This window comes from Myiozetetes cayanensis, unplaced genomic scaffold, assembly GCF_022539395.1.
Source record: "Myiozetetes cayanensis isolate MyiCay16 unplaced genomic scaffold, myiCay2020 scf224, whole genome shotgun sequence".
Taxonomy (NCBI): Eukaryota; Metazoa; Chordata; class Aves; order Passeriformes; family Tyrannidae; genus Myiozetetes; species Myiozetetes cayanensis.
Genome location: NW_026087439.1, coordinates 34174 through 61874, shown reverse-complemented (window position 1 = coordinate 61874; position 27701 = coordinate 34174). Strand labels below are relative to the sequence as shown.

Here is a 27701-nt window from a genome sequence, read left to right as displayed (position 1 = left end):
AGTCATCCCCAGCATGGTCCCAGTCGTCCCCAGCATGGTCCCAGTCATCCCCAGCATGGTCCCAGTCATCCCCAGCATGGTCCCAGTCCTTCCCAGTGACTCCCAGTCGTCCCCAGTACGGTCCCAATCATCCCCAGTGACTCCCAGTCGTCCCCAGCATGGTCCCAGTCCTTCCCAGGGCGGTTTTGCAGTCGGTAAATGGTTCCTTTGGCTTTAATATTAACTTTATATAAAGTATATAAAGTTTATATAAAGTACCATTAACTTTAATATTAACATTACCATTAAATTGTAATATTAACATTACCATTAATTTTAATATTAACATTTCCATTAATTTTAACATTATCATTCAATTGTAATATTAACATTAATTTTAATATTAGCATTAAATTGTAATATTAACATTACCATTAAATTGTAATATTAACATTAACTTTAATTTTAACATTACCTTTAATTTTAATATTAACATTGATTTTAATATTAGCATTAATTTTAATAGTAACATCACCATTAAATTGTAATATTAACATTGATTTTAATATTACCATTGAATTGTAATATTAACATTACCATTATTTTTAATATTAACATCAAATTGTAATATTACCATTACCATTAATTTTAATATTAACATTACCATTAAATTGTAATATTAACATCACCATTAATTTTAATATTAACATCACCATTAATTTTAATAGTAACATCACCATTAAATTGTAATATTAACACTTCCATTAATTTTAACATTATCATTCAATTGTAATATTAACATTAATTTTAATATTAACATTACCATTAAATTGTAATATTAACATTAACTTTAATTTTAATATTACCATTAATTTTAATATTAACATTACCATTAAATTGTAATATTAACATTAACATTAATTTTAATATTACCATTAAATTGTAATATTAACATTACCATTAAATTGTAATATTAACATTAATTTTAATATTAACATTACCATTAATTTTAATATTAACATTACCATTAATTTTAACATTACCATTAATTTTAATATTACCATCCCAAAGTTACCCCCTTTTAAAAATTGAAACGAGAGGATTTTACACCGGTCAATTCACAAATCTTATTTACGATTAAAGCCGCTCAAGCTCCACCTAAACACAAAACAAATACTCTAAAAATACAAAATAATCTAAAAATAACAATTGGGGGAGGAAAATTGAGGCAAAACTCCGCGGTACCTGCTGGGATCTGTCAATGAGCTGGACCCGCCTCAGCCCCACGGGGGTCGGAGCCGCACTCGGAGCATTTTCCTTGGGATCTCCGCACTCGGAGCATTTCCCTTGGGATTTCCGCGCTCGGAGCATTTTCCTTGGGATCTCCGCGCTCGGAGCATTTTCCTTGGGATCTCCATACTCGGAGCATTTTCCTTGGGATCTCCGCACTCGGGGCTCTCGGAGCATTTTCCTTGGGATCTCTGCACTCGGAGCCACACTCGGAGCATTTTCCTTGGGATCTCCGCACTCGGAGCATTTTCCTTGGGATCTCCGCACTCGGGGCTCTCGGAGCATTTTCCTTGGGATCAGAGCTTGTCAGGGCACGGCTCTGGACGGGTCTGTGCAGTCGGACACCGCCACCAGCAACCCTGGAATAAAGAGCGGTTGTTCCACACCCCGCCCGGTCCTGCAGCGGGAACACCCCGGGATAAAGCGGGAATTGCTGCTGAGGGGTCCTCCTTTTGCTGATGGCTCATTTCCCCTGCAAAGGGCGGGTGGACACCCGGGGATCCCGCAGGACCGATCCACGAGGGCTCCTCGGAACGGCACGGCGAGGGACGGGTTGGGCGCAGGGGGCTGGAATTTCCTGGGGCACCGATGGACTCGCTGATGGACTCGCTCCCAGAATCCAGCCCTGGAGCCGCCCTCTCTGCTACCAAACCCTGGGCACACAAAGCCAAGACAGTGCCCAGCCTGGATCACCTGGAATGTGGGTCCTCCCATGGCTGAGGGAGTTGGAGCAGCAGCAGTCGGGGCACTTGAGGGGCTCCCCTCACCGGTGGCTCCGCTGGTGCGAGGCCAAGGCAGAGCTCTGTTTGAAGCTCTTCCCACACTCCCCACACTCGTAGGGCCTCTCCCCGGTGTGGATGCGCCGGTGGCTGACGAGGTGGGAGTTGCGGGTGAATCCCTTCCCGCAGTGGCTGCAGCGGAAGGGCCTCTCCCCCGTGTGCGTCCGCTCGTGCAGGAGGAGGTGGGAGCTGGTCTTGAAGCCTTTCCCGCACTCCCCACACCTGTAGGGCCGCTCCCCGCTGTGGATCTTCTGGTGGTGGCTGATCAGGTCGGAGCTCAGGCTGAAGCTCTTCCCGCACTCCCAGCACTCGTAGGGCCTCTCCTTGGAGTGCAGCCGCCGGTGGGTGAGGAGGTTGGAGCGGTCGTTGAAGCGCTTCCCGCACTCCTCACACTCGTAGGGCTGCTCCCCGGTGTGGATGAGCCGGTGGCGGGTCAGGCAGAAGCGCCGGCTGAAGCTGCTCCCGCACTCCGAGCACTTGTGGGGCCGCTCCCCGGTGTGGATCTGCTGGTGGCGGAGCAGGTGGTAACTCCTCCTGAAGCTCTTCCCGCATTCCAAGCACCTGAAGGGCTTCTCCCTGGCGTGAAGATCCTCACGGAGCTCCAGCTCGGAGCTCTGGCCGCTTTCCTGGCACAGGGTCGGTCCTTCCTCCTCAGAGCTCCCTGGGATGGCTTTGCAGCTCCTTCTCCTGGGGGATCTCCGTGGATTTTCCTCCTCCTCCTGCTCCTTCAGAACAACCTCTCCCAGCAGGCTCTGCCGGGGGGATTTGTCCTCCGTGCTCTCCGTCCTCAGCTCGGGGCCTGGGGCAGGAGGGAAGAAGGACAGGCAGGGGATTTGCCTCCAGCCCAGAGGGAAGGCCAAGGACATCCCCCCCAAATCCTCACCTGCCTCAGCATCTTCCTCAGGTGCCGCCCGCGGCATCTTCCTCCTCTTCCTCACAGCTTTCTCCTCCATCTGCCCAAGGTTTGGGAAGGAGAAACCCTTTTGGGTGGGGAAAAACAAGGTGTGAGCGCTTTGGGTTGGGGGTTCCTCCTGCCCAAGTCCATCTCTAGAGGTCATTTGGTGTCCTGTGTCCACAATAAACCCCACAAGTGCCCCAACCATGATCCAGGTACAGACCTGGTGACCAGCACATTCCACCAGCACATCCCAGTGATCCAGGCTGGGCACTGTCTTGGCTTTGTGTGCCCAGGTTTTGGTAGCAGGGGGGGCGGCTCCAGGGCTGGATTCTGGGAGCAGCTGCCAAAAACTGCCCCCCCCAATGTCCAGCAGAGCCAATTCCAGCTGGCTCCAGGATGGACCTGCCCCTGGCCAAGGCCGAGCCCATCAGAGGTGGCAGCGACACCTCGGGGAGAAGGGACTGGAGGAGGAAAAAGTCCTTGTGCAGGTGGGATTGGGTGCAGAGAAGAGCTCAGGGAGAACAGGGGAGAGGGACAGCTCTGCAGACCCCCAGGGCAGTGCAGAGGGAGGGGCAGGAGGTGCTCCGGGGCTGAGATTCCCCAGGAGGAGCCCACACCGGAGCAGGGGATGCCCAAAAAGAAGGATGAGAGCCCGTGGGAAGGCCCTGCTGGGGCAGAGTCCCTGCAGCTGCTGCCACCCCAGAGGGTCTCACTCAGCACCCCTGGGTGTGGGGCTTGAGGGGCAGGAATTGTCCATCCTGGCCCCAGGTCACGTCCGGGACTTTCTCTGAAAGTTGGAGAACAAATATAGGATTCTCATAGAATAGGTTGGGTTGGAAAAGACCTCCAAGATCATCAAGTCCAACCCCTGATCCAACTCTAATGACTATATCATGGCACTAAGGGCCATGTCCAATCTCTTTTTAAAAACTTCCAGGGATGGTGAATCCACCACCTCTCTGGGCAGGCCGTTCCAATGCCTGATCACCCTCTCTGTAAAGAATTTCTCCCTAACATCCAACCTAAACTTCCCCTGGCAGAGCTTGAGCCCATGTCCCCTTGTCCTGTTGTTGGTTGCCTGGGAGAAGAGACCAACCCCCACCTGGCTATAACTTCCCTTCAGGTGGTTGAAGAGAGTGATGAGGTCACCTCTAAGCCTTCTCTTCTCTAGACTAAACAACCCCAGCTCCCTCAGCCTCTCCTCACAGGACTTGTCCTATGGGTTGTTCTTCAGGCAAGAAAAAGTTTCCCAGGCTGCTCATTAAAGCAGCAGGAGCTGCTCAGACAGCACCGGTCCCTGTGAGCAGAGAGTGTTTCTGAGCAGCTCAGCCCACGGGCTGTTCCTCAAGGCTGAGGCCTAAGGAGCCTTTCTCAGCTCCCAGTGAGGCCTGGGGGGGGTGGGCAGGCACCACCACCCCTGCAAAGGTGCCCAAAACTCGCTCCGAGCCCGCCGGGGCTCAGCGGCAACAACAACGAGGAGGAGCCCGCGGGCAGCCGCTCCCTCAGCGGCCCCCGGAGGGGGGGACGGGACACGGCGGGCCGAGCCCGACAGGCCCCGCTCCCCACCGGCACCGCCCCGCCCGGGGAGGGCCGAACCCGTCAGAGCCCGCTCCCCGCGGTGCCTCCCGCCCCGATCCCCGATCCCCAGCAGAGCGAGCGCGGCTCCCACCTGAGCCCGGCCCGTCCCGGCTCCGCCGCCGCCGCCGCCGCCTCAGCTCCGTCTGAGCGCTGCTGCCGCCGCTCCGCCCGCCACACCCAGGGGGCGGGCACTGCCCCCGAGCCCGCCAATCAGCGCGCCAGGAGCAAGAGTGACGGGGCAGGCAGCCAATCACAGCGGGCCTCCAGCTCCGTCTGAGCGCTGCCGCCGCCGCCGGCGCTCCGCCCGCCACACCGAGGGGGCGGGCACTGCCCCCCCGAGCCCGCCAATCAGCGCGCCAGAAACAAGAGTGACGGGGCAGACAGCCAATCACGGCGGGCCTCCTCGCCGCCATTTTGTGTCGCGGCGCGGCGCGGGCTCAGGGTCTGGGCTGAGCGCCCTGAGGGGCACAAAGAGCCGGCCGGGGACGGGGACGGGGACGGGAACGGGGATGGGGATGGGGATGGGGTTGGGTTTGGGAACCGCTCCGAGCCGAGCGGGAGAACTCAAACGCCTTCCCCCGCCCTTCCCTCCTGCGCGGGCTTCGCTTTATCCCCTGTTCCCTCCGCCCGCTCCGATGGGGGTCCTGCAGCTGCTTCCCGGGGTGTTCCCGGAGCGACACAATGAGGGACACAATGAGGGACACAACGAGTGACACAATGAGTGACACAATGAGTGACACAACGAGTGACACAATGACACAATGAGTGACACAATGAGGGACACAATGAGGGACACAATGAGTGACACAATGAGTGACACAACGAGTGACACAATGAGTGACACAATGAGGGACACAATGAGGGACACAATGACACAATGAGTGACACAATGAGTGACACAACGAGGGACACAACGAGTGACACAATGAGGGACACAATGAGGGACACAATGAGTGACACAACGAGTGACACAATGAGTGACACAATGAGTGACACAATGAGGGACACAATGAGGGACACAACGAGTGACACAATGAGTGACACAATGAGGGACACAACGAGGGACACAATGAGTGACACAATGAGTGACACAACGAGTGACACAATGAGGGACACAACGAGTGACACAATGAGTGACACAATGAGTGACACAATGAGTGACACAACGAGTGACACAATGAGTGACACAATGAGTGACACAATGAGTGACACAATGAGTGACACAATGAGGGACACAATGAGTGACACAACGAGTGACACAACGAGTGACACAATGAGTGACACAATGAGTGACACAATGAGGGACACAATGAGTGACACAATGAGTGACACAATGAGTGACACAATGAGGGACACAATGAGGGACACAACGAGTGACACAGTGAGGGACACAATGACACAATGAGGGACACAACGAGCGACAATGAGGGACACAATGAGGGACACAATGAGTGACACAATGAGTGACACAATGAGGGACACAACGAGTGACACAATGAGGGACACAATGAGGGACACAATGAGTGACACAACGAGGGACACAATGAGTGACACAACGAGTGACACAATGAGGGACACAATGAGGGACACAATGAGTGACACAATGAGGGACACAACGAGTGACACAATGAGTGACACAACGAGGGACACCATGAGTGACACAATGAGGGACAATGAGTGACACAATGAGGGACACAACGAGTGACACAATGAGGGACAATGAGGGGCACAACGAGTGACACAATGAGTGACACAATGAGGGACACAATGAGGGACACAATGAGGGACACAACGAGGGACACAACGAGTGACACAACGAGGGACACAATGAGGGACACAATGAGGGACACAACGAGTGACACAATGAGTGACACAATGAGGGACACAACGAGTGACACAACGAGTGACACAATGAGTGACACAACGAGTGACACAATGAGGGACACAATGAGGGACACAATGAGTGACACAATGAGGGACACAATGAGTGACACAACGAGTGTCGCTCCCTGAGCAGCCCCAACCCCCCTTCATAAATGAGTAAATCGGTGGGGTTGTACAGATATCTTTGTTCAATTTCTTTATTTCACTTTTTTTTTTTTAATAAGAAATGTATGAAAAGGAAACGAGGCCAAAATAAAAGGATGTGAGGAATTTGCGAGGTCGGCTTGGGTGTGGTCGGTGAGTTTTATTGAGCAGTCAGACGTTCTTTTATCACCACGTTCTTTTATCACCACTTCCCAAAGTGCTCACAGAGCTATCTCCACTGCAGTCAGCACTGCGTGACTGCTCAGTTTTTGTTCCCCACACTTCTGTTACGTGTTCAGGACATTTCCCAACCCTTATTAGCGTTATAAGATCCCTGAGGGGCTTCATCGTGAGTGTCTCATCCGTGGCTGGAGCCCCCCAGAGTTCTAATTGACTGCCTTAGGAACTTCTTTAAGAAGATCACACGAGAGCAGCGAGGTCCCAGCCCCTCTTTTCCCGCCCTCTCCCCCCTTTTCCCCCTGTCCCCCCCTCTCTCCCACCCTGTCCCTTCCCACCCTGTCCCCCTTTTCCACCCTGTCCCCTCTCTCCCACCCTGTCCCCCCTTTCCCACCCTGTCCCCCTTTCCCACCCTGTCCCCTTTTCCACCTGTCCCCCTCTCCCACCCTGTCCCCCTCTCCCACCCTGTCCCCTTTCCCACCCTGTCCCCCTCTCTCCCACCCTGTCCCCCTTTTCCCACTCCTGTCCCCCTCTCTCCAAAAACTCCGCGGACCGGGAGAAGGCGGCGCAGGAGGAAGGGGAGGGGATAAAGCAGGAAAGGGACAAGAAGAGGATCCCTCAGCGGTCCCATCTCGCACGTTGGCGGCGAGAGGAAACTCGTCCCAAAAAGTCTTGGTTGTTGTGGTTTGTTTTGTTTTGTTTTGTTTTGTTTTTCCCGGGGGGGGGGGTGAATGTTTGGCTCTTGCCGGACCCCCAAAGCTGAGCCGCAGATGCCCCTTTGCGGGGAGGTTGTTGGGGGTGTCCGGGAGGTGTTTTTGGGGGTGCCGGGGTGGGTTCCCGGCGGTGGGAGGGGGATGCGGAGGACCCCCGGACGATGCCGGAGCTGGGGGGGACCCCCGGACGATGCCCGGAGTGGGGGGAGCCCAAGGACGGATCTGCTGGAGAAGGAAGGAGCCTGGACAGGGGGACTCCTGAGCCCCCCGGGACAACAAAGAGGAGGAATCAGAGAGAGGGGGGCACCTCCGGGTTTTCTGGCACCCCGAAACAAGAGAGTCAGGGGAGAAGGAGCCCCTGGGATGCCCCTGCAGTTGATAAGCAGGACTCGGGAGAGGAGCTGCCCCCAGAACTCCCAGGACCCCCAAAATCATAGAACAGTGGGACCCCCAGAACCCCAAAGCTGAGAGTCCAGAGAGAGAGAGAGAGAGAGAGAGCTCCTGGGATTTTTATTTTCGGCTGAAACTTATTCTCCTGCAGTTTTGGGGGGGATTAATCTAAACGTTTCTGAGGTTTCTTAGGCTGAATCTCGATGTTTTGGAGGTTTTACAGACACAAAATGCCTGGTGACTTCTGGAGATGGATTTGGGCAGGAGTCAACGAACTCACACCTTGTTTTTCCCCCAAAACAGGGTTTCTCATTCCAGAAACCTGAGCTGGATGAAGAAGAAAGTGGTGAAGAGGAGGAAGATGCCATGTGGCCCCCAGGCAGGTGAGGAGGGGCTGGATTTGGGGGGATGTCCTTGGCCTTCCCTCTGGGCTGGAGGCAAATCCCCTGCCTGTCCTTCTTCCTTCCTGCCCCAGGCCCCGAGCTGAGGACGGAGAGCACGGAGGACAAATCCCCCCGGCAGAGCCTGCTGGGAGAGGTTGTTCTGAAGGAGCAGGAGGAGGAGGAAAAGCCACGGAGATCCCCCAGGAGGAGGAGCTGCAAACCCATCCCAGGGAGCTCTGAGGAGGAAAAACCCGTCCTGTGCCAGGAAAGCGGCCAGAGCTCCGAGCTGGAGCTCCGTGAGGATCTTCACGCCAGGGAGAAGCCCTTCAGGTGCTTGGAATGCGGGAAGAGCTTCAGCAGGAGCTCCACCCTCCTCACCCACCGGCACATCCACACCGGGGAACGGCCCTACACGTGTGGGGAATGCGGGAAGAGCTTCAGTGATGGCTCCTACCTCTTCACCCACCGGCGCATCCACACCGGGGAATGGCCCTACGGGTGCGAGGAGTGTGGGAAGAGCTTCGTGAAGAGCTCCAACCTCGTCACCCACTGTCGCGTCCACACCGGGGAGCAGCCCCACAGGTGTGAGGAGTGCGGGAAGAGCTTCAGGCAGAGCTCCCACCTGACCCTCCACCAGCTCATCCACACCGGGGAGCGACCCCACAAGTGCGGGGAATGCGGGAAGAGCTTCGTGAAGAGCTCCAACCTTGTCACCCACTGGCTCATCCACACCGGGCAGCGGCCCTACAAGTGTGGGGAATGCGGGAAGAGCTTCAGTGATGGCTCCAACCTCTTCACCCACCGGCGCGTCCACACTGGGCAGCGGCCCTACAAGTGCGGGGAGTGCGGGAAGAGCTTCGGGCAGAGCTCCAACCTCCTTGCCCACCGGCTCATCCACAGCGGGGAGTGGCCCCACAAGTGTGGGGAGTGCGGGAAGAGCTTCAGGCAGAGCTCCCACCTGACCCTCCACCGGCTCATCCACAGCGGGGAGCGGCCCTACAAGTGCGGGGAGTGCGGGAAGGGATTCGGTGACAGCTCCAGCCTCATCCACCACCGGCTCATCCACACCGGGGAGCGGCCCTACCGGTGTGGGGAGTGCGGGAAAAGCTTCGTCCACGCCTCCCACCTGGTCTTGCACCAGAAGATCCACACCGGGGAGCGGCCCTACAGGTGTGGGGAGTGCGGGAAGGGGTTCCAGACCAGCGCCCACCTCCTCAGGCACCAGCAGACCCACACGGGGGAGAGGCCCTTCCGATGCAGCCACTGCGGGAAGGGATTCAGGCAGAGCTCCCACCTCGCCAGGCACCGGCGCAGGCCCTGCTGTTCTAAGTTAAACAATAAAAGCCGGGCTGCAAAAGCTGCAATAAAGAAATAGTTTATTATAAAAGCATTAAAACAAGCAAAAAAAGTTAACAGTGCACTGGGCTGCTTTTGCACTGAGGCAAAAGGCAGCAATGACTGAAACGTTTCATCTCCCTTTTATATCATTCTGGCTTCGTATTTCACAATCCGAGGTCTGGATCTAGATGATTGTCCCGTGAGGAAAGCAGACATGATATGTTTATTGGGGCTTGAATTCTCACAAAGAAAGTGTATTTCGTTTTCTTCTTTCCTGGAAGAAGGATTATCTGGTCTAGGATCCTCAGACATGATATGTTTATTGGGGCTTGAATTCTCACAAAGAAAGTGTATTTGGTTTTCTTCTTTCCTGGAAGAAGGATTATCTGGTCTAGGATCCTTTCTTGGAGTTCCCAGAAGAGTTGATTGCCCAATTACCTTAAGAAAAGGTTTGTGTATTCCTTTCTCAGGTTTGTGTATTTCTCTGTCTGGCTTTGGATAAGACTTTCCTGGCAATCATTGCCTTAGGTTTTACTGGAAAAGGGGTTTGTTACAAAACACAGAATTAATTTTTACTACAGGGAAAAAAAAAATACAGAAGATTACAAGATGATCCAGGGTTTTGGTGACCCCCATTCCAGGTGATCCAGGGTTTTGGTGACCCCCATTCCAGGTGATCCAGGGTTTTGGTGATCCAGGGTTTTGGTGACCCCCATTCCAGGTGATCCAGGGTTTTGGTGACCCCTGTTCCAGATGATCCAGGGTTTTGGTGACCCCCATTCCAGGTGATCCAGGGTTTTGGTGATCCCCATTCCAGGTGATCCAGGGTTTTGGTGACCCCTTTGCAGGTGATCCAGGGTTTTGGTGATCCAGGGTTTTGGTGACCCCTTTGCAGGTGATCCAGGGTTTTGGTGACCCCCATTCCAGGTGATCCAGGGTTTTGGTGACCCCCATTCCAGGTGATCCAGGGTTTTGGTGATCCAGGGTTTTGGTGATCCAGGGTTTTGGTGACCCCCCCATTCCAGGTGATCCAGGGTTTTGGTGACCCCCATTCCAGATGATCCAGGGTTTTGGTGACCCCCATTCCAGATGATCCAGGGTTTTGGTGACCCCCATTCCAGGTGATCCAGGGTTTTGGTGATCCAGGGTTTTGGTGATCCAGGGTTTTGGTGATCCAGGGTTTTGGTGACCCCCATTCCAGGTGATCCAGGGTTTTGGTGACCCCTGTTCCAGGTGATCCAGGGTTTTGGTGACCCCCATTCCAGGTGATCCAGGGTTTGGTGACCCCATTCCAGTGATCCAGGGTTTGGTGACTCCAGGGTTTTGGTGATCCAGGGTTTTGGTGACCCCCATTCCAGGTGATCCAGGGTTTTGGTGACCCCATTCCAGGTGATCCAGGGTTTGGTGACCCCCATTCCAGGTGATCCAGGGTTTTGGTGATCCAGGGTTTTGGTGACTCCATTCCAGGTGATCCAGGGTTTTGGTGACCCCATTCCAGGTGATCCAGGGTTTTGGTGACCCCTTCCAGGTGATCCAGGTTTGGTGACCCCCATTCCAGATGATCCAGGGTTTTGGTGACCCCCATTCCAGATGATCCAGGGTTTTGGTGATCCAGGGTTTTGGTGACCCCCATTCCAGATGATCCAGGGTTTTGGTGACCCCCATTCCAGGTGATCCAGGGTTTTGGTGACCCCCATTCCAGGTGATCCAGGGTTTTGGTGACCCAGGGTTTTGGTGATCCAGGGTTTTGGTGATCCAGGGTTTTGGTGACCCCCATTCCAGATGATCCAGGGTTTTGGTGACCCCTGTTCCAGGTGATCCAGGGTTTTGGTGACCCCCATTCCAGGTGATCCAGGGTTTTGGTGACCCCCATTCCAGGTGATCCAGGGTTTTGACCCAGGTGATCCAGGGTCCATTCCGGTGATCCAGGTTTTGGTGACCCCCATTCCAGGTGATCCAGGGTTCTGGTGATCCAGGTTCTTGGTGACCCCATTCCAGATGATCAGGCTCGGCAGTTCTTGTGAGCCTGCCAGGGTAGGCTGGAGTGAAAGGACGGTGAATTATTGGTGGTTTTAATTTTATTTAGTGGGGTTTAGTTTAGAACTCTTCGGGTGCCACGTAAAGCAGGCTTGGAGCAGTTTTATTTCCCTGTCTATAGAAGATATAATAACATAAAAATACCACTTAATAAAATGTATTTAAGGGGAAAAGAAAGAAAGTATCAGAGTAGGAAGATCCAGGGTCACACCCCGAGGATCCAGCAGGGACGAGGTTGGTGAAATTCCCAGGGGTGTTTTTACAGCTGGGGGTGGGGGAAGCTCAGGGAGGGCTCAGGAGGCTTCTTCTCCTCCTCAGAATTTCTGGATTTTCTCATTCCTAAGCAAAGATTTCTTTGGCTTTCCTTGCTCAAGGGCATCTTGTAAATCTAATATGTAAATTATCCAAGGTTACCATTTAAGGGATTTCTCTCAGCTCAATAATCTTTGCCCATTTGCTTTTTTATGGATATTTGGATTCCCAGCCTGCAAGCAAATCATGCTTAGGAAATTTATGTTACTGGAACCAATCCATCCAACTTGGCTTTCTGATTTCAAAGGATAAATCCTTCTGATTGTCATGGAATCCCCCTGGAACCACCACACCTTCAGCCTCCCTTGGGACGTTGCTGCTGAACTGGAGTTATTTCCTGCACAGGAAGAGCTGCTGCTGCTGCTCCAACACACTGAGCAATCACAATTTCCAGCGTGCCCCTCTTTTAAATTTAAATTTAAATTTTAAATTTAATTTCTGCCTCGAGTTTTCTGATGGATCTCTTCCTGGCAGAGGTTACAAGGGGTTTGGTAAGTGGAGAAAGGGATGAGTTATCCACTGTCCTCCTGATTCAACCCCTGTCACGCCAAAAAAAACCTTTCCAGTGCCATTCCTGAATTCTCCCTCTGTTGGGAACTGAGTTTTTCATCTGTGAATATCTCAGGATATAAAGTGGGGGGAGAGAAGGAGGAAGGAGGGGAGGGGATTTTGGAGTGATGGAATTTCCCTTCCCAAGTCCCAGCTCCGTGGGATGGGGTCTTGTTCTCTTGAACCGTGGGAAGCAGGGAAAAAAAATCCCCTGTTGTTGTAAGTTAGTGTAAGAATTTACACTCAATTTACAACTCAATTTACACTCAATTTACACTCAATTTACAACTCAATTTACAACTCAATTTACAACTCAATTTACACTCAATTTACACTCAATTTACAACTCAATTTACACTCAATTTACACTCAATTTACAACTCAATTTACACTCAATTTACACTCAGTTTACAACTCAATTTACACTCAATTTACATCAATTTACACTCAATTTACAACTCAATTTACACTCAATTTACAACTCAATTTACAACAAGAATTTACTCAATTTACAATCAATTTACAACTCAATTTACACTCAATTTACACTCAATTTACAACAAGAATTTACACAACTCAATTCCCGATTAAACATTGATAAATTTATTAAGCAAGTGATGATAAAGCAAAACAGCGGGACCCCCCCCCACCGGGACCACCCCCCAGACTGGGATCATCCCCGGGACTGGGACCCCCACTGGGACCACCCCCAGACTGGGATCATCCCCGGGACTGGGACCCCCACCGGGACCACCCCAGAGCAGGACCCGCCCCGGGACCTCCCGGACAGGAGCACCCCAGGACCCTCCCCATCACTGCGACCCCCAAAACGGGACCCCCAGGACCACCCCCAGGACCCCTCCCATCACTGCGACCCCCAACCAAAAAAACCCCGGGACCCTCCCAGACCCCCAAGACCCCCAACCCCCAACCCCCAGACCCCCAAAATCCTCCCCCAATCCCCAGAACCCCCAAATCCCCCTCCCACTTTGAGGGGTCCCCAAATCCCCCTCCCCAAATCCCCCTCCTTGGGGGTCCCCAAATCCCCCAAAATCCCCCTCCCCCAACCTTGGGGGCCCCAAATCTCTCCCAAATCCCCAATTTGGGGGATCCCCAAATCCCCAAATCTCCCCCAAACTCCCCTCCCAATCCCCAGACCCCCAAATCCCCCTTCTTGGGGGTCCCCAAATCCCAAATCCCCCAAATCCCCAGACCCCCAAATCCTCCCCCATCAGGAGGTCCCCAAATCCCCTCTCCCAAAAATCCCCCAAAAAATTCAGGACCATCCCCTCCCCAAAAAATCCCCCCAAAAAATCCCCCAATTGAAAACAAGAATTTTTAAATTATTTTCGATTTTTTCATTTTTTTGGGGAGGGGCAAAATTGGCTTTTTTTTCACCGTTTTTGAAGGAAAACAAAAACCCCCGACCCCTCCCCAAAACTCGACCCCCCCCCAAAATAAAAGTGCAATAAATAAAGAAAAAATAAAATAAAAGGCAAAAAAAATCACGATTTCCCCCCAATTTGGGGGGACTGGGACGGAAATTTGGGGGAGGGAACCCCCAAAATTGGGGTTTTTTTGGGGGAAAGAGGGAGACCCCCAAAATTAAAGGGGGGTGAGGACCCAACTAAAAAAAATCCCCCAAAAATTTTGGGGAAAAATTCCCCCCCCAAAAAATAACAGAGGGTTTTAAATAAAGGAAAATAAAATTAAAAAAAAGAACAAAAAAGGGGAAATTTGGGGAGGGGAAACGACACCAAAATTGGGGGGAAAAATCCTCAAAATTTTGGGGAAAAAAAATTCCAAATTTGGGGGAAAAATTCCAAAAAATTTTGGGAAAAAATCCCCCCAAAATTTGGGAAAAATCCCAAATTTGTGGGGAAAAATCCCAAAATTTGGGGGAAAAAAATCCCAAAATTTGGGGAAAAATCCCAAAAATTTGGGGGAAAAATCTCAAAAAACTGGGGAGAAATCCCCCAAAATTGAGGGGTGGGGGAGGGGAAACGACACCAAAATTGGGGGAAAAATCCCAAAATTTGGAGGGAAAAAATTCCAAAATTTTGGGGGAAAAATCACAAATTGGGGGGAAAAATCCCAAAATTTGGGGGAAAATCCCCAAAATTTGGAGGAAAAATCCCCAAATTTTGGGGAAAAAATCCCAAATTTATGGGGGAAATTCCCAAAATTGAGGGAAATTCCCCCAAATTTAGGGGAAAAATCCTAAAATTTGGGGGGAAATCCCAAAATTGAAAGAGAAATCCCCCAAATTTAGGGGAAAAATCCCAAATTTAGGGGAAAAATCCCAAATTTAGGGGAAAAATCCCAAATTTAGGGGGGAATTCCCAAAATTGAAAGAGAAATCCCCAAAATTTAGGGAAAAATCCCAAATGTAGGGGAAAAATCCCAAAATTGAGGGAAATTCTCCCAAATTTACGGGAAAAATCCTAAATTTAGGGGGGGAAATCCCAAAATTGAGGGAAAAAATTCCAAATTTAGGGGGGGAAACCCCAAAATTGAGGGATAAAAAAAAAACAACCTAAAATTTTGGGGGAAAAACCCTCAAAACTGGTGGGGGGGGAAATTCCCAAAAATTCAGGGGGAAAAAATAAAAAATAAAAAGAATAAAATAAAAATAGAATAAAAATAAAATAAAATTAAAATTAAAAATAAAAAATAAAAATAAAATAAAAATAAAATAAAAATAATTAAAAAATAAAAATAAAAATAAAATTAAAAATAAAAAAATAAAATAAAAATAAAAATAAAATTGGGGAAAAACCCTCAAAATTTCGGGGGGTGAGAGGAACCCTAAAACATTTGGGACCTCCCCCTTCCCCTCAGGGTTTTTTTTTTACCCAAAACGAGGGAAATTCAACCCAAAATTGTTGTAAAATTCCAGAGGGAGATTTTTTTGGGGGTCCAGAACGAGGCAGCAGCTCCTGCAAAACAAAACAAAAAGGGGGGTCAGGGGGATTTTGGGGGATTTTTGGGGTTTTTCCTTAATTTTTGGAGGATTTCTCAATTTTTGGGGGTTCTGGAATTTCTGGGGATTTGGAAATTTTTGGGAGGGTTCTGGAATTTTGGGGTTTCTCAATTTTGGGGTTTTTTCTTAATTTTTGGGTTTTCTTAATTTTGGGGGTTTCTCAATTTTTTGGGGTTTCTCGATTTATTTTTGATTTCTTAATTTTGGGGTTTTCCTCAATTTTTGGGGTTTCTCAATTTTGGGGGTTTCTTAATTTTGGGGGGTTTTTATCAATTTTTGGAGGATTTCTTAATTTTTGGGGGGTTTCTCACTTGGGGGGGTCTCAATTTTGGGGGGTTTCTCAAATTTTGGGGGGGTTTCTGGAATTTTGGGGATTTTCTCAATTTTTGGGGGGTTTTTCTTAATTTTTGGGGGCTCTGGAATTTTGGGAGATTTGGGGGAATTTTTGGGAGGGTTCTGGAATTTTTGGGAGATTCTCAATTTTTGTTTTTTTTTTCTTAATTTTTGGGGGGTTTTTCTCAATTTTGGGGGATTTTCTAAATTTTTTGGGGTTTTTTTTTCAATTTTTGGGGTGTTTTACTCAATTTTTGGGAGATTTTCTCAATTTTGGGGGGATTTTCTCAATTTTTTTGTTTTTTTTTCAATTTTTGGGGTTTTTCTCAATTTTTGTGGGGTTTTTCTTAATTTTTTGGGGTTTCTTTTCTCAATTTTTGGGGTTTTTTTCTTAATTTTTGGGGGGTTTTTCTCAATTTTTGGGGGGATTTTGGGAGGAATTTTTGGGAGGGTTCTGGAATTTTTGGGAGATTTTCTTAATTTTGGGGATTTTCTCAATTTTCGGGGGTTTCTTAATTTTGGGGATTTCTTAATTTTTGGCGGGTTTCTTAATTTTTGGGGTTCTCTGGAATTTTTGGGATTTTTTCTCAATTTTGGGTGGGGGTTTGAATTTTTGGGGGTCTCTGGAATTTTTGGGGATTTTCTCAATTTTTGGGGGGGATTTCTCAATTTTCGTGGGGTTTTTCTTAATTTTTGGTTTTTTTTTTCTCAATTTTTGAGGTTTTTTTCTCAATTTTTGGGGGGTTTTTCTCAATTTTGGGGGGGGTTTGAATTTTTTGGGGGGATCTCTGGAATTTTTGGAGGATTTTCTCAATTTTGGGGGGTTTCTTAATTTTTGGGGGGGTTTTCTCAATTTTTGGGGGGGTTTTCTTAATTTTTGGGGGATTTCTTAATTTTTTGGCGGGTTTCTTAATTTTTGGGGGTTCTCTGGAATTTTTGGGATTTTTTTCTCAATTTTGGGTGGGGGGTTTGAATTTTTTTGGGGGTCTCTGGAATTTTTTGGGGATTTTTCTCAATTTTTGGGGGATTTCTCAATTTTCGTGGGGTTTTTCTTAATTTTTGGGTTTTTCTCAATTTTGAGGTTTTTTTCTCAATTTTTGGGGGTTTTCTCCAATTTTGGGGGGGGTTTGAATTTTTTGGGGGGATCTCTGGAATTTTTTGGGGATTTTCTCAATTTTTGGGGGGGTTTCTTAATTTTTGGGGGGGTTTTCTCAATTTTTGGGGAGTTTTTCTCAATTTTTGGGGGGTTTTTCTCAATTTTTGGGGGGTTTCTCACTTGAGGGGGTTTCTCAATTTTTGGGGGGACTCTCAGTTTTTTGGGGTCTCATTTTTTTGGGGTCTCTCACCTGTTTTGTGGTCAGTTTTGGGGTCTGTTTTGGGCTCAGTTTTGGGGTCAGTTTTTAGGATATCTCAATTTTAGGGGGTCTCTCACCTGTTTTGGGGTGTATTTTGGGGTCAGTTTTTAGGATATCTCAATTTTGGGGTCTCAGTTTTTAGGATATCTCAATTTTAGGGGGTTTCTCACCTGTTTTGGGTCAGTTTTGGGGTCAGTTTTTAGGATATCTCATTTTTGGGGGTCTCTCACCTGTTTGGGGTCAGTTTTGGGGTCTGTTTTGGGGTCAGTTTTTAGGATATCTCAATTTTAGGGGTTTCTCACCTGTTTTGGGGTCAGTTTTGGGGGTCTCAGATTTTTTGGGGGTCTCTCACCTGTCTGGGCTCCATTTTGGGGTCAGTTTTGGGGTCAGTTTTTAGAATATCTCATTTTTAGGGGGTTTCTCACCTGTTTTGGGTCCATTTTGGGGTCAGTTTGGGGTCTCAGTTTTTAGGATATCTCATTTTTAGGGGGTCTCTCACCTGTTTTGGGGTCAGTTTTGGGGTCAGTTTTAGGATATCTCAATTTTAGGGGGTTTCTCACCTGTCTGGGCTCAGTTTTGGGGTCAGTTTTGGGGTCAGTTTTTAGGATATCTCAATTTTTAGGGGGTCTCTCACCTGTTTTGGGGTCTCAGTTTTTAGGATATCTCATTTTTAGGGAGTTTCTCACCTGTTTTGGCTCCATTTTGGGGTAAGTCTTGGGCTCAGTTTTGGGGTCAGTTTTTAGGATATCTCAATTTTTGGGGTTTCTCACCTGTTTTGGAGTGTATTTTGGGGTCTCAGATTTTTTGGGGGGTCTCTCACCTGTTTTGGGTCCATTTTGGGGTGTATTTTGGGGTCTATTTGGGGTCAGTTTTGGAGTCAGTTTTTAGGATATCTCAATTTTTGGGTCTCAGTTTTTAGGATATCTCAATTTTTGGGGGTCTCTCACCTGTTTTGGGGTCAGTTTTGGGTCAGTTTTTAGGATATCTCAATTTTGGGGTCTCAGTTTTTAGGATATCTCATTTTTGGGAGTTTCTCACCTGTTTTGGGGTCTCAGTTTTTAGGATATCTCAATTTTGGGGTCTCAGTTTTTAGGATATCTCAATTTTTGGGGTCTCTCACCTGTTTTTGGGTGTATTTGGGGTGTATTTTGGGGTCTCAGATTTTTGGGGGTCTCTCACCTGTTTTGGGTGTATTTGGGGTGTATTTTGGGGTCTCAGATTTTTTTGGGGTCTCTCACCTGTTTTTGGGTGTATTTTGGGGTCTCAGTTTTTAGGATATCTCAGTTTTTAGGGGTCTCTCACCTGTTTTGGGGTGTATTTTGGGGTCTCAGATTTTTTGGGGGTCTCTCACCTGTTTTTGGGTGTATTTTGGGGTGTATTTTGGGGTCTATTTGGGGTCAGTTTTGGGGTCAGTTTTTAGGATATCTCAATTTTAGGGGGTCTCTCACCTGTTTTGGGGTCAGTTTTGGGGTCTCTCACCTGTTTTTGGGTGTATTTGGGGTGTATTTTGGGGTCTCAGTTTTTAGGATATCTCATTTTTTGGGGGTCTCTCACCTGTTTTTGGGTGTATTTGGGGTGTATTTTGGGGTCTCAGATTTTTGGGGGTCTCTCACCTGTTTTTGGGTCCATTTTGGGTGTATTTTGGGGTCTCAGCACCCGCAGGGCGGTCGGGGCTGGCCGAGGTTTCCCCCCCGGGGCTGCCGGAGCTGCCGAAGGGAGGAGTCCCCGTATTGGATCCCGGAGCCCATCCGTTCAGGATCCAGCTCTCCTGGAATAAAAACATGGAAAACTGGGATAAAAACAGGGAATGGAACCCCAAAACCTCCCCCATCCGCTCGGGATCCAGCTCTCCTGGAAAAAAACAGGGATAAACTGGGATAAAAACATGGAAAATTGGGAATTTGGGATCCCAAAACCTCCCCCATCCGCTCTGGATCCAGCTCTCCTGGGGGAAAAAACAGGGAATAAACAGGGAAAAATGGGATAAAAACAGGGAATGGAACCCCAAAACCTCCCCCATCCGCTCAGGATCCAGCTCTCCTGGAAAAAAAACATGGAAAACTGGGATAAAAACAGGGAAAACTGGGAATTTGGGATCCCAAAACCTTCCCCATCCGTTCGGGATCCAGCTCTCCTGGAAAAAAAACAGGGAAAAACCAAGGAAAACTGGGAATTTGGGATCCCAAAACCTCCCCCATCCGCTCAGGATCCAGCTCTCCTGGGGGAAAAAACAGGGAATTTGGGATCAAAATTGGGAATTTGGGATCCCAAAACCTCCCCCATCCATTCAGGATCCAGCTCTCCTGGAAAAAAAACTGGGATAAAAGCATGGAAAAGTGGGATAAAAGCATGGAAAACTGGGATAAAAACATGGAAAACCGGGATAAAAACAGGGAAAACTGGGATAAAAACAGGGAAAACTGGGATAAAAACATGGAAAACTGGGAATTTGGGATCCCAAAACCTCCCCCATCCGCTCTGGATCCAGCTCTCCTGGAAAAAAAACAGGGAATAAAACCATGGAAAACTGGGAATTTGGGATCCCAAAACCTCCCCATCCGTTCAGGATCCAGCTCTCCTGGAAAAAAAACATGGAAAAACCATGGAAAATTGGGAATTTGGGAGCCCAAAACCTCCCCCATCTGCTCAGGATCCAGCTCTCCTGGGGGAAAAACAGGGATAAACTGGGATAAAACCATGGAAAACTGGAAATTTGGGATCAAAACTGGGAATGTGGGATCCAAAACCTCCCCCATCCGCTCAGGATCCAGCTCTCCTGGGGGAAAAAACAGGGAATAAACATGGAAAACTGGGATAAAAACAGGGAATGGAACCCCAAAACCTCCCCCATCCGCTCAGGATCCAGCTCTCCTGGAAAAAAACAGGGAAAAATGGGATAAAACCATGGAAAACTGGGAATTTGGGAGCCCAAAACCTCCCCCATCCGTTCTGGATCCAGCTCTCCTGGGGAAAAAACAGGGAATTTGGGATAAAAAAAAAGGAATTTGGGACCCCAAAACCTCCCCCATCCGCTCGGGATCCAGCTCTCCTGGAATAAAAACATGGAAAAACCATGGAAAACTGGGAATTTGGGATCAAAATTGGGAATTTGGGATCCCAAAACCTCCCCCATCCGCTCGGGATCCAGCTCTCCTGGGGGAAAAACAGGGAATTTGGGATAAAAAAAAAGGAATTTGGGATCCAAAGTGGGCACGGGGGATCCAAAGCTCCCTCATTCCCACATTATTCCAAATTATTCCCCCATTATTCTCACATTATTCCCAGATTTATTCCCCCATTTTCCCCCATTATTCCCAAATTATTCCCAGTTTCTTCCCCCATTAATCCCCCATTATTCCCCCATTATTCCCAGATTTATTCTCACATCATTCCCACATTATTCCCCCATTTTTCCCCCATTAATCCCATATAATTCCCCCATTATCCCCCATTTTTCCCCCATAATTCCCCCCTTATTCCCAGATTTATTCCCCCAATATTCCCCCATTTTTCCCCCATTAATCCCATATTATTCCCCATTATTCCCACATTGCTCCCCCATTATTCCCATATAATTCCCACATTATTCCCAGTTTCTTCTCCCATTTTTCTCCCATTATTCCCAGATTTATTCCCACATTTTTCCCCCATTCTTTCCCCATTATTCCCCCATTATTCCCACATTCTTCCCCATTTTTCCCCATTATTCCCCCATTTTCCCCCCATTAATCCCACATTCTTCCCCCCTCATTCCCAGATCGTTTCTCCATTAATCCCCCATTGTTCCCCCATTATTCCCAGATTTATTCCCCCATTATTCCCAGTTTCTTCTCATATTATTCCCCCATTATTCCCACATTCTTCCCCCATTCTTCCCACATTATTCCCCCATTATCCTCCCACTATTCCCCCATTTTTCCCCCATTAATCCCACATTCTTCCCCCCTCATTCCCACATTTTTCCCCCATTATTCCCAGATTTATTCCCCCATTAATCCCATATTAATCCCCATTATTCCCCCATTTTCCCCCCCTCATTCCCAGATTATTCCCCCATTTTTCCCCCCTCATTCCCAGATTATTCCCCATTATTCCCCATTCTTCCCTCATTATTCCCTCATTATTCCCTCTATTCCCAGTTTCTTCCCCCATTTTTCCCCCATCATTCCCCCATTATTCCCCCATTCTTCCCACACTATTCCCATATTCTTCCCATATTATTCCCCCATTATTCCCTCATTATCTCCCCATTATTCCCCCAATTTTCCCCCATTATTCCTCCATTAATCCCATATTAATCCCACATTCTTCCCACCATTATTCCCTCATTATCCCCCCATTATTCCCCGTTTTCCCACATTATTCCCATATTCCTCCCACATCATTCCCAGATTTATTCCCCCATTATTCCCCATTTTCCCCCCATTATTCCCCCATTAATCCCATATTATTCCCCATTATTCCCCCATTCTTTCCACATTCTTCCCTCATTATTTCCCCATTTTTCCCCCATTATTCCCATATTATTCCCCCATTTTTCCCTCATTATTCCCCCATTTATTCCCCCATTCTTCCCCCATTTTTCCCCCACTATTCCCAGTTTCTTCCCCCATTATTCCTCCATTAGTCCCCCATTTTTCCCCCCTCATTTCCAGATTATTCCCCCATTTTTCCCCCATTATTCCCATATTATTCCCCCATTTTTCCCTCATTATTCCCCCATTAATCCCCCACTATTCCCAGATTTATTCCCACATTATTCCCAGTTTTATTCCCCCATTTTTCCCCCACTATTCCCATATTCTTCCCCCATTATTCCCCCCTCATTCCCAGATTATTCCCCCATTAATCCCACATTATTCCCCCATTCTTCCCCCATTATTCCCAGATTTATTCCCACATTATTCTCAAATTATACCCCCATTATTCCCCCATTATTCCCCCATTATTCCAAATTACTCCCACAATTTTCCCCCATTATTCCCACATTCTTCCCCCATTATTCCCCCATTTTCCCAGATTTATTTCCCCATTATTCCCACAATATTCCCACATTAATCCCAATTATTCCCCCATTATTCCCACATTCTTCCCACATTATTCCCCCATTGTTCCCCCATTATTCCAAATTATTCCCACATTATTCCCCCATTATTCCCAGATTTATTCCCCCATTTTCCCCCATTATTCCCCCACTATTCCCACATTATTCCCCCATTATTCCCCCATTAATCCCACATTCTTCCCCCCTTATTCCCAGATCATTTCCCCATTAATCCCCCATTATTTCCCCATTATTCCCACATTATTCCCAGATTTATTCCCACATTGCTTCCCAATTATTCCCCCATTTTCCCCCCATTAATCCCATATTAATCCCATATTAATCCCAGATCCTTCCCCCCTTGTTCCCCCCTCATTCCCAGATCCTTCCCCCATTGTTCCCCCCTCATTCCCAGATTATTCCCCCATTAATCCCATATTAATCCCATATAATTCCCAGATTCTCCCCGTCCCCTCACCGGCGTCGATCCTGCCCAGGATGGTCCTGGCGCATTTCAGGAACGCCTCCTCCACGTTCTCCCCGCTCAGCGCGCTCGTCTCCAGGAACATCAGCTCTGCTTCCCGGGAAAACAGCAATTCCCAACCAGAATCCTGATATTCCCACTGGGAATTCCAATATTCCCCCCAGGATCCCAAAATTCCCCCCAGGATCCCGATATTCCCACTGTTATTCCCATTGTAATTCCCATTGTTACTCCCATTATTCCCATCGTTCTCCCCGCTCAGCGCGCTCGTCTCCAGGAACATCAGCTCTGCTTCCCGGCAAAAATCACAATTCCCAACGGGAATCCTGATATTCCCACTGGGAATTCCAACATTCCCCCCAGGATCCCGATATTCCCACTGTTATTCCCACTGTTATTCCCATTGTTATTCCCATTATTCCCATCGTTCTCCCCGCTCAGCGCGCTCGTCTCCAGGAACATCAGCTCTGAGTCCCGGCAAAAATCACAATTCCCAATGGGAATCCTGATATTCCCATTAGAAATCCCCATATTTCCCCCAGGATCCCGATATTCCCACTGTAATTCCCATTGTAATTCCCATTGTTACTCCCATTATTCCCATCGTTCTCCCCGCTCAGCGCGCTCGTCTCCAGGAACATCAGCTCTGCTTCCCGGGAAAACAGCAATTCCCAATGGGAATCCCGATATTCCCACTGGGAATTCCAATATTCCCCCCAGGATCCCAAAATTCCCCCCAGGAGCCCGATATTCCCCCCTGGCATCCTGATATTCCTCCCAGGATCCCAATATTCCCTCTAGGAATCCCGATATTCCCCTTGGGATCCCCTGGGAATCCCCCCAGGATCCTGATATTCCCGCTGGGAATCCTGATATTTCCCCTGGGAATCACAATATTCTCCCCAGGATCCTGATATTCCCCTTGGGAATCCTGATATTCCTCCCAGGATCCCAACATTCCTCTTAGGAATTCCAATATTCCCCCAGGGAATTCCAATATTCCCTCTGGAAATTCCAATATTCCCCCCAGGATCCCGATATTCCCTCTGGGAATCCCCTTGGGCATCCCGATATTCCCCTTGGGAACCCCTGGGAGTCCCCCCAGGATCCCGATAGTCCCTCTAGGAATTCCAATATTCCCTCCAGAATCCTGATATTCCTCCTTGGGAATCCCCCCAGGATCCTGATATTCCCGTTAGAAATCCCAACATTCCCCTTGGGAATCCCAAAACCCCCCCCAGGATCCCAATAATCCCCCTTGGAAATCCTGATATTCCTCCCAGGATCCTGATATTCCCACTGGGAATCACGATATTCCCCCAGGACCCTGATATTCCCTCTAGAATCCTGATATTCCCCCTGGAATCCCCTGGGAATCCCAATATTCCCACTAGAAATCCCAATATTCCCTCCAGGATCCTGATATTCCTGCTGGGAATCCTGATATTCCCCTTGGGAATCCCAATATTCCCCCCAGGATCTCGATATTCCCACTGGGAATCCTGATATTCCCCCTGGAAATTCCAATATTCCCCCCAGGCTCCTGATATTTCCCCCAGGATCCCAATATTCCCTCTAGAATCCCAATATTCCCCCTTGGGAATTCCAATATTCCCCCTGGAAATTCCCCCAGGATCCAATATTACCCCCCAGGATCCCAATAATCCCCCTTGGGAATCCTGATATTCCTCCTGGGAATCCCAATATTCCCCCCAGGATCCCAAAATTCCCACTGGGAATCCCCTGGAAATCCCCCCAGGATCCCAATAATCCCCCCAGGATCCAATATTACCCCCAAGGATCCCAATATTCCCCCTGGGAATTCCAATATTCCCTCTAGGAATTCCAACATTCCCCCCTGGGAATCCCAAAATCCCTCCCAGGATCCTGATATTCCCACTGGGATCTCGATATTCCCCCCAGGATCCCAATATTCCTCTTGGGAATTCCAATATTCCCCCAGGGAATTCCAATATTCCCCCCAGGATCCCGATATTCCCCATGGGAATTCCAATATTCCCCCCAGGATCCCGATATTCCCCCCAGAATCCTGATATTCCCCCTGGGAATCACGATATTCCCCCCAGGATCCTGATAATCCCCCTGGGGTCCCGATATTCCCAATTATCCCCCACTATTTCCCATTCTCCCCCATTATTCCCACTGTTATTCCCAGTGAAATTCCCATTGTTATTCCCATTATTCCCATTATTATTCCCATTGTAATTCCCATTGTTATTCCCATTATTCCCATTATTATTCCCATTGTTATTCCCATTGTTATTCCCATTATTCCCATCGTTCTCCCCGCTCAGCGCGCTCGTCTCCAGGAACATCAGCTCTGCTTCCCGGGAAAAACCACAATTCCCAACGGGAATCCCGATATTCCCATTAGAAATCCCCATATTTCCCCCAGGATCCCAAAATTCCCCCCAGGATCCCGATATTCCCACTCTTATTCCCATTGTAATTCCCATTGTTATTCCCATTATTCCCATTATTATTCCCATTGTTATTCCCATTGTTATTCCCATTATTCCCATTATTATTCCCATTATTCCCATTGTTATTCCCATTGTCATTCCCATTGTTATTCCCATTGTTATTCCCATTATTCCCATCGTTCTCCCCGCTCAGCGCGCTCGTCTCCAGGAACATCAGCTCTGAGTCCCGGGAAATATCACAATTCCCAACGGGAATCCTGATATTCCCTCTAGAATCATGATATTCTCCCCAGGATCCCGATATTCCCCCTTGGGATCCCGATATTCCCACTGGGAATCCCTCCAGAATCCTGATATTTCCCCCAGGATCCCAAAATTCCCCCTGGAAATCCCCCCAGGGATCCCGATATTCCCTCTGGAAATTCCCAATATTCCCCCTGATATTCCCTCTAGGATCCCAAAATCCCCCCCCAGGATCCCGATATTCCCCCTGGAATCCCCCCAGGATCCTGATATTCCCATTAGAAATCCCAATATTCCCTCCAGAATCCCGATATTCCCACTGGGAATCCTGATATTTTTCCTGGGAATCCCAATATTCCCTCTGGGAATCCCAAAATTCCCCCCAGGATCCCGATATTCCCCCTGGGGTCCCGATATTCCCAATTATCCCCCATTATTTTCCATTCTCCCCCATTATTCCCATTGTTATTCCCATTGTTATTCCCACTATTCCCACTGTTATTCCCATTATTATTCCCATTGTTATTCCCATTATTCCAACTGTTATTCCCATTGTTACTCCCATTGTTATTCCTATTTTTCCCATTGTTATTCCCATTGTCATTCCTGTTATCCCCATTTTCATTCCCATTATCATTCCCATTATTCCCATTATCATTCCCACTGTTATTCCCATTATTCCCATTCATATTCCCATTGTCATTCCCATTATCCCCATTGTTATTCCCAGTGTCATTCCCATTATCCCCATTGTTATTCCCATTGTTATTCCAGTTGCTATTCCCATTATTCCCACTGTTATTCCCATTGTTATTCCCACTGTTATTCCCACTGTCATTCCCATTATCATTCCCATTGTTATTCCCATTATTCCCACTGTCATTCCCACCATTCCCATTGTCATTCCCATTGTTATTCCCATTATTCCCTCTTATTCCCATTATTATACCCATTATTCCCACTGTTATTCCCAGCATTCCCACTGTTATTCCCATTATTATTCCCATTATTCCCATTGTTATTCCCATTATTATTCTCATCATTCCTAGTGTAATTCCATCATTCCTGCTGTTATTCCCACTGTTATTCCCAATATTCCCATTGTCAGTCCCATTATTATTCCCACTGTTATCCCCCATTATTCCCGCTGTTATCCCCATTATCATTCCCATTATCATTCCCATTGTCATTCTCATCATTCCCATCATCATTCCCACCATTCCCATTATCATTCCCATAATTCCCAGTGTAATTCCCACATTCCCAGTGTAATTCCCACTGTTTTCCTGAGCAAACCGTGACGCCTCCAGGAATGTGACCTCCCTGTTTGGCTCCAGGTCCCGTTGGTTGTTATCCCATCATCCCCACTGCCATTCCCATTATCCCCATCATCATTTCCATCATCCCCATTATCCCAGGTGTTATTCCAGGTGTACATTCCCAGTGTTATTCCCACCGTTTTCCTGGGCGAATCTGGACGCCTCCAGGAATGTGACCTCCCTGTCAGGCTCCAGGTCCCGTTTGTTGCTATCCCATCATCCCCATTCCCATTCCCATCATCCCCATCATCATTCCCATCATCATTCCCATCATCCCCATTCTCATCCCCATTATCCCAGGTGTAATTCCCACATTCCCAGTGTCATTCCCACCGTTTTCCTGGTTGAACCGTGATGCCTCCAGGAACGTGACCTCCCTGTCTGGCTCCAGGTCCCGTTGGTTGTTATCCCATCATCCCCACTGACATTCCCATCATCATTCCCATCATCCCCATTGTCATTCCCATTCTTATTCCCACTGTTATTCCCATTATCCCCACTGTCATTCCCACTGTCATTCCCATTATTCCCACTGTTATTCCCATCATTCCTACTGTTACTCCCATTCTTATTCCCAGTTATTCCCATTGTTATTCCCATTGTTATTCCCATTCTTATTCCCAGTTATTCCCAATATTCCCACTGTTATTCCCATTGTTATTCCATTATCATTCCCATTATTCCCATTGTTATTCCCACTGTTATTCCCACTGTTATTCCCATTATTCCCATTGTTATTCCCATTATTATTCCCACTGTTATTCCCATTATTCCTACTGCTATTCCCATTGTTATTCCTATTGTTACTCCCATCATTCCTACTGTTACTCCCATTGTTATTCCCATTCTTATTCCCATTATTCCCATTGTTATTCCCATTCTTACTCCCACTGTTATTCCCATTCTTACTCCCATTGTTATTCCCACTGTTACTCCCATTGTAATTCCCATTGTTATTCCCATTATTCCCCGTTATTCCCACTGTTATTCCCAGTGTTCCCTTTGTTATTCCCATTGTTATTCCCACTGTCATTCCCATATTCCC

General features: G+C 48.1%; 3 protein-coding genes across 8 annotated transcripts in view; 1 reads left to right on the top strand and 2 right to left on the bottom strand.

The window, feature by feature from the left end:
* Positions 1-1016: 1016 nt before the first annotated feature.
* On the bottom strand, positions 1017-4704 carry ZNF34 (zinc finger protein 34). Of its 4 annotated transcripts, XM_050319673.1 has the most exons (3): positions 4616-4704; positions 2932-3028; positions 1017-2847 (listed from the first exon to the last, which is right to left on the bottom strand). In XM_050319673.1, the coding sequence occupies exons 2-3, from the start codon at positions 2999-3001 to the stop codon at positions 2033-2035; spliced, it is 885 nt and encodes a 294-aa protein (XP_050175630.1). In that variant the 5' UTR covers positions 3002-3028; positions 4616-4704; the 3' UTR covers positions 1017-2032. The 4 variants fall into 4 exon arrangements, 3 of the variants coding, with proteins under 3 accessions (XP_050175630.1, XP_050175629.1, XP_050175628.1); XR_007629403.1 differs by lacking the exon at positions 4616-4704 and having other exon boundaries at positions 1017-1628; positions 1963-3236; XM_050319672.1 differs by having other exon boundaries at positions 1017-3028.
* A 3536-nt stretch (positions 4705-8240) lies between these two features.
* Positions 8241-9590, top strand: LOC126642253 (zinc finger protein 501-like). Its single transcript, XM_050319665.1, has one exon. It carries the CDS (start codon positions 8241-8243, stop codon positions 9588-9590), a length of 1350 nt encoding a protein of 449 aa, XP_050175622.1.
* A 5681-nt stretch (positions 9591-15271) lies between these two features.
* The window catches only part of RAB4B (RAB4B, member RAS oncogene family), a 28747-nt gene continuing 16317 nt past the window's right edge, over positions 15272-27701 (bottom strand). Inside the window, exons 6-8 of one of the 3 annotated variants that reach the window (XM_050319669.1) lie at positions 22645-22740; positions 18736-18890; positions 15272-15390 (exon numbers count right to left, since the gene is read on the bottom strand). In XM_050319669.1, coding sequence (XP_050175626.1) covers positions 18772-18890; positions 22645-22740 — 215 coding nt within the window. In that variant the 3' untranslated portion in view covers positions 15272-15390; positions 18736-18771. Of the gene's footprint in view, positions 15391-18735; positions 18891-19912; positions 20172-22644; positions 22741-25026; positions 25314-27701 lie in introns of those variants that run through there. The other 2 variants (XM_050319666.1, XM_050319668.1) reach the window with 2 other exon arrangements.

What these genes read in the sequence shown, in the direction of transcription:
- ZNF34 (XM_050319671.1), bottom strand. Translation starts at nt 3,151, where the DNA reads ATGGTTGGGGCACTTGTGGGGTTTATTGTGGACACAGGACACCAAATG. An exon ending in TGAGGAAGATGCTGAGGCAG is followed by an intron (nt 2,848 to 2,931) that starts GTGAGGATTTGG and finishes CTCCTGCCCCAG; the next exon opens with GCCCCGAGCTGAGGACGGAG.
- LOC126642253 (XM_050319665.1), top strand. Translation starts at nt 8,241, where the DNA reads ATGTCCTTGGCCTTCCCTCTGGGCTGGAGGCAAATCCCCTGCCTGTCC.